This window comes from Merops nubicus, unplaced genomic scaffold (assembly GCF_000691845.1).
Source record: "Merops nubicus isolate BGI_N331 unplaced genomic scaffold, ASM69184v1 scaffold2930, whole genome shotgun sequence".
NCBI lineage: Eukaryota > Metazoa > Chordata > Aves > Coraciiformes > Meropidae > Merops > Merops nubicus.
In genome coordinates, this window is record NW_008584651.1 from 41815 (window position 1) to 47814 (window position 6000).

The 6000-nt window shown below is 40.6% G+C and overlaps 1 protein-coding gene across 1 annotated transcript in view; it reads left to right on the forward strand.

The window, feature by feature from the left end:
* MYO10 (myosin X) overlaps positions 1–6000 on the forward strand; it is a gene marked incomplete at its 3' end in the record, with an annotated part of 87141 nt that overhangs the window by 17725 nt on the left and 63416 nt on the right. Inside the window, exons 3-4 of the mRNA XM_008944802.1 lie at positions 3995–4129; positions 5083–5207. Coding sequence (XP_008943050.1) covers positions 3995–4129; positions 5083–5207 — 260 coding nt within the window. The remainder of the gene's footprint in view (positions 1–3994; positions 4130–5082; positions 5208–6000) is intronic.

A 6000-nucleotide genomic window follows, 5' to 3' on the forward strand; every position in this document is an offset into this window, starting at 1 on the left:
CTCCTACTGCTTTGAAACACTTGGGAGAAGATGCATGTGGTAAGATGAGAGGTTTGGGGCAAGAACCTGCATTAAAAAATGTCATAAGTATTAACTCAAAATGTAATATAAATGCAAGACCATTCTCCAGCATAAGCACCCAGACCAGAGGTGAAAAGGAAGGAAATACAGAAGAGATAATATTAAATGGAGTTATCCGAAGATGCGTATTTATCACTCTGTGTTGCATGGGCTTATTTTAATTAATGAAAATGCTACATAAAAGTGACATAGCAACCAAAAATGTCAACAGAATGGCACAGTGAAGAAGCTCTGCACAACCTGTGCGTTAAAATAGTTACACAGTCATAAAATGGTATTTTCATTCTCCCAGGCTAAAATTTGTTTATCTGGCTATTTAACTAGAAATTTCATGTAGACAAAAACATCTCCATCAACAAATGCTTAGTTTCATGTGGTTTTGAATCTTTTATCACAGAGAGCACTTACATTTAAAACAGGCAGCAGTCACCCTGAATGACATTCAAGTCAGTGATGTGAGTGGGAAATCAGTCTGACAACAGTTTCTTCTTTCTGTTACTGTCTGATGGCCTGACATTTTTGTTATTGTTGTCCAACTTGAAAATCACTGTGAACCAAAGGACTCTTCGGGTGAGATGCACAGTTGTGATAGGAAGATGTTCTTATGAGACTGACACACCAAAACCAACTTGTGTTTGACAGCGTATTTGCTGAAGGGGCCTATTTCTTCTGTGTTTCTGTCTTTAGGCTTTTAAAGCCAACAGACAGAACTGAGAAGTGATTTAGAGCAGTGTTGATACTGCCTCACTTGCATTATGTCCTTCAGAATGAGGAGTATTTTTGGTGAAGTCTTTTTCCACTGCAGAAGTCTGGAGTCCAGGCTACTGTGCCCTTAGCAAGATGCCCCTGCCAAGAACAAGTCATGGAGAAAGTCTAGAGATCTCCTAAGTGTGGGGGTCTTGTGGGTTTCTGTCACACTGAATATATTCACAGTACTGAATATAGTGATGTAGAATTATCCAGGCACTTAAACTTATAGGGTGGAAAGGTTGGTGAAAAGGCTGGCTGTGCACCAAAAAAAAAATCACCCTTTTGCTGACCCTGGCAACTTCTTGTAGGCATAGGGTTTCTGAAGAGTCTGAAAGATTGATCCCACTTAACCTACCATTAGTGTATGTACTGTGAGGTTGAGTAAACAACTTTAAAATTTTAGCATACTTGTTCTTGATTTTCATCTCATTAAAAATATGTTTTATAAAGTATTTTGTAAAGGAAAAATGCAGAACCAACTTGATGCACATAACGTTATGGGTCCTGGGCTGATCAACACCATGCAGGGAGATCTTACAATCCTGCCAGAGGACTCCAGGATCCTATGCATTTGGTGCTCAGTAGTAATTGTAAAACCAAATAGAACAGATTGGTTACTAGTAGATGAATGGAGAACATCAGGTAAATCCATCTCTTGTTCATGTCTTGAGTATTTTGCATAAGCCTTTTTCCCTCTTTCTTGCTATCCAGAAGAACTTTGTGGAACTGGAGGTGGTTAAGAGAACAAAAAGGAGCAGTTGAAAGTATGTAATGGCTCTGTGTGTGGGAATGGCTAAGGGAGATGGGCAACTCGAACTGGGGGGGGGCTATCCATGACATCGTGCACAATGGGGAGAGGGAGTGCTTGGATGAGTTGTTCATTTCTCTTTCCAATACACAAACTAGGGGACATCAAATGAAGCTAATAGGAGACAGATCTGAAACAACAAGATATGTTCTTATGGTTTTTTAAGGGAATATGGCTAGAAACTCATAGAAGAAGGAAGATAAATCTGTTGAGGGTTACAAGACATAGAAACCAGGTTTAGATCAGGAATGCACTGAAGAGCAAATAATGAGAAGCTGGAAGGACACAGAAGGAGAGTATCACACGTCTTCCCTGGAAATCTCCATTTGGCAACTGTTAGAGGACACTGGGAAGGTAGAGCTTCAGCCTGACCTAGTTCTGAACCTCTCCTCTTCTAAGAAAAAATCCAGAGCATATAGCTGTGCATAATACCAGTGGTACCACAGAGAGGCATAGGAAGTGTTTTTCGATCAGCACTGAATACCTCACTTGTAGGACTGCTCTCCACTGCAGTGGGGGAACTGGCAGCTTCAGCAGAACTACACATGCTTCAGAGCGTGGGGCTGAGGGTGAAGGCAGAGGAAGGCTGGTGTCAGTGAAAGAGCCAGTGTCTTCCTTGGCATCCATATCCCTGTTGTTGACCTGTACAGTGCTCAGAGGGTGAGAAAATAGGCAAGAAAAGGTATATGTCACTTGATGATTCTTTGCACTAGACAAGGACAATGTAAGGGATTGTGAAGCTTTTTCAAAACTAGTAGTAGCAACATTTTGTACAAGGAGTGAGTATTAAATGCAGGGAATATTAAGTATTTGCTTGTTTGGCAAAGGAAGATTAGTGAGTGAGGGCTGCAAAGAGAAGGGGAACAGCTACTGAAAAGGCCAGATGTCAGGGGTAAAACTAAGTTAAAAATACTACAGAATTTGCTTGAGGTAGTATGTTTATGACAGGTGAATCATACTTGCTAGAACATATCAGCTGGTAGTGTATCTTCCATGAAGTTTTATAAAACATTTTAGAGAGACTGATTTTACTTGGGAAGGGCTTAAGGACACACAAGCTGTGTCTCATTTTGTTTTCTGAATGCCTCTTCCATGATTTTTTTTTTAATGGTTGGCATTCATTTGCAGGAAATGCCATGCTGCTTTCTTGGGCTGCACCTTTCTTCTTTGTTTTTCACTACAAAGCATCATTATACTTTGCCCTGACCTAAAAACACCAGGGTCACGACTCAGCAGTGGCACAACAGAAAACTGTCAAATAAACTAAGCTTGCTTCACATGCCCAGTTGTGCTCCACCAAAGCCAGTGACAAAACCCCCACTTGCCACAATGGAAGAGGGAGGATAAGACCAAGAAGCACCTGCTTTCATTAGGTATTAAACTGGAATTAGACACAGCTTAATTAGGAAAACTAGGAATTAGGCTGCAGTTTAGGATGTAATGCTATGACTTCAGATGAAGATCAAACTAGACAAACTTTAACTGCAAGTTATATTTCTTAATGGCCCACAATATGTTTTTAATTATAAGGCTACATAATTGAAAGGAAATTATATTGTGGCAATATGCCGAATTTATAACTTTCCTTTTTAAGTTGTTGGTTTTGAAGAGAAATCAAGTGTATTGCCTTCTGTTTGTATCAGCAAGATTGCTTATTAACAGTTTGGTTTTAAAATGTCAATTTAGCATTATGAAATAGCATAGTTCTGCTGTGAGTGGAGATGAGAAGTCTTACATCTCTAACGGTGATGAAAGGTGAAAATTTTCTATTTTGAACTGACGTGGATCTGTTGGGTTTTTTTGGATGGGCATATGAAAAGTTTGTTTAGAGAAGATGTAGCTCACTAAGAATATCAGTATTAATTGTACAAGTAGCCTTCAAGTGTTACGATGCACACTGATATGTCTAACCTCACCCTTCTCACAGCAGGGCTCCCTCCTTAGCTAGATTGCTGCAACATAATCCCAAACTTTCCTAGTTTAATTCACACTCTGCACTTTCTTCTAACCATTGCTGTGCCTTTTTTCTAACTTGTTTTTTTCTGTATTGGTGAAAACTGTCAGATAGTTGTATTCAGAGAGCTTTTCATTGCCTCATGGGTGTTGTGTACATCCGTATGCAATCAATGCCTTGAAATGCTGTCTGAACAGTGGTACAGAGTCTAAAGATACCTTGCATTTTGTGTGGAATGTCATATTCAGTAAGCTTAAAGGGCTGTTCTGCTGCCGTTCGAGTATCATTTCTAATCGCCCCAGTCTTCCTGACCTCCAGTAACTTAGAGTCTGGAGGGCTGGCCAGACAGAGGGCTTTTCCCCTGGCAGCTGGAACCGTGCACTTTCCTCCTCTTCTTTCAGTGGCGAAAGTGGTGCTGGTAAGACAGAGAGCACTAAGCTGATTCTCAAGTTCTTGTCTGCAATGAGCCAACATTCGCTGGAGCTGTCCTGCAGAGAGAAGACCTCCTGTGTGGAGCAAGCTATTCTTGAGAGCAGGTACTAGGTCTTTAAAGACATGGGTATTTTTTCCAGGAGACATAAGTGTTGTCATTGAAATAAGAGCTTGCAATGTAACTGAAGATGTGGGTGTGTTTGCTGAACAAGGTGAATTTTTGGAAAGGGGGAAATGATCCATTAAACAAAATTACCTGGCCGCTGTAGGGAGTTGCAAGCACAGTGGTATATCTTAATGAAGCAAAAAGATTCAGGGTTTTGAAGTGGACAGTGCTTTAGTGGTGGCTTTCATTTTTGTTTGGGGCTGAATTCAGATAATGAGAGTGAGGGAAATGGGTGATGGGAGGGAGAAGCCTTTGGTTTGGTTTTTATAGCCTCAGAATAAGGTAGAACAACAGTACCGTGAGGATAAAGTATGCAAGAGGTAAGAGCATCCTGAGCAAAGGGGGGATAAAGAAAACTGGTCAGAGATGACTAAATGCATCAGATGGATTGGACAACCTCTACACAGGCAAAAAAATCCCCTCTGTTCAAGTGAAATAGCACATGGTTGTAAACTATTTAAAAACTAAGATACTTCTGTTCATCTTGCTTCATCTCTGTTTTACCTGCTGTATCTTGTTGTAATTATTTTTTTAATTGCCTTAGGACAAAAACTGTTTTCCACCCATCTGTCTAGCAATTTGCATGTGCTGAGATTTCGTATTTCTGTAATTTGAGTACTGTAATGAAAATTGCATGCATCTTTTGAGCGGTTACAGATTAAGCTGCAGAGTAGTTTAGTATGATTAATCTTCCTGTTGCTTGAATATTTGCATCTTTTGATGGAAGATGGAGATGCCCATTGTAATGAATTGAGGATAGTACTGAGGATGTAGGCTGAGGAAGGTGTCAGAAATGAGCTTTTCAGAGTGCTGTTCCTTTCACCAGTCCTGTGTGAAACTGTTGGCATGCTGGTCACATGTTAACACTCTTGTTCTTCTGTATTTTCACAGCCCAATTATGGAAGCTTTTGGCAATGCAAAGACTGTTTACAACAACAACTCAAGTCGCTTTGGGAAGTTTATTCAGCTGAACATCTGTCAGAAAGGAAACATTCAGGGAGGAAGAATTATAGATTGTATCCTCATTTGGTCATTTTACCCCCGTTTGCAGGCAGACCCCATGTTCCTCCTCCCTGGAGAAGCTGCTCACCCTTCTCGGTCATTTCACCCCATCCTGAAACATTCATGGTTAAACTGAGCTCTTGTGGGTGGGAAAGGGAAGCAGTAACACCAAATTCTGCATGTGTTTGTGCATGTGCACACGTGCATTTGTGACAGGGTGGGGTTTATAAAGTCATGGAAGACCAGCATTTTGTATTGTTACCGCCAGCATGGCTCATGTGCGTGTTCCTACATAGTGAGCTAAAACAGACCGCGTTCTTGGTGATAACTTCACCAAGTGTTTCCCTCATTTATTACACATGAAGATAAGCTTCTTCCTTTTCTGGAAAAGTGCTTAAAAGAGCAGATCTTCTGAGCTTCTGCAGTATGAGCTTGGGTGGGTCAAATCCTTCAATTTGTCCTGTATTTAACAAAACTGGACAATGAGCCAGCTCCTCCAGAGCACCAGAGGCGTGGGGATGAGGAATATATTGAGGGGATCTTACCTAGTGTTTTAACATAGGCTGCTTTTGCAGAGGGACAAATTTCATCCTTAAAGCTGGTTCCAGGCTTTAGGGAAAAGAAAAAGTAAAGAAAAGCAGATGTCATTTAAAATCCAGAACATGACAAGTCCAATTTTGATAGGCTGGAGATAAGGAGGTGTGGAAATGCATTGGTATTAGAACTGTTGCAATATTATCATTGTTGCTACTTTATTCATTTTGTTACAGCAGTAGGCATGTCCTAAGAAGACCATGATGCTCTTCC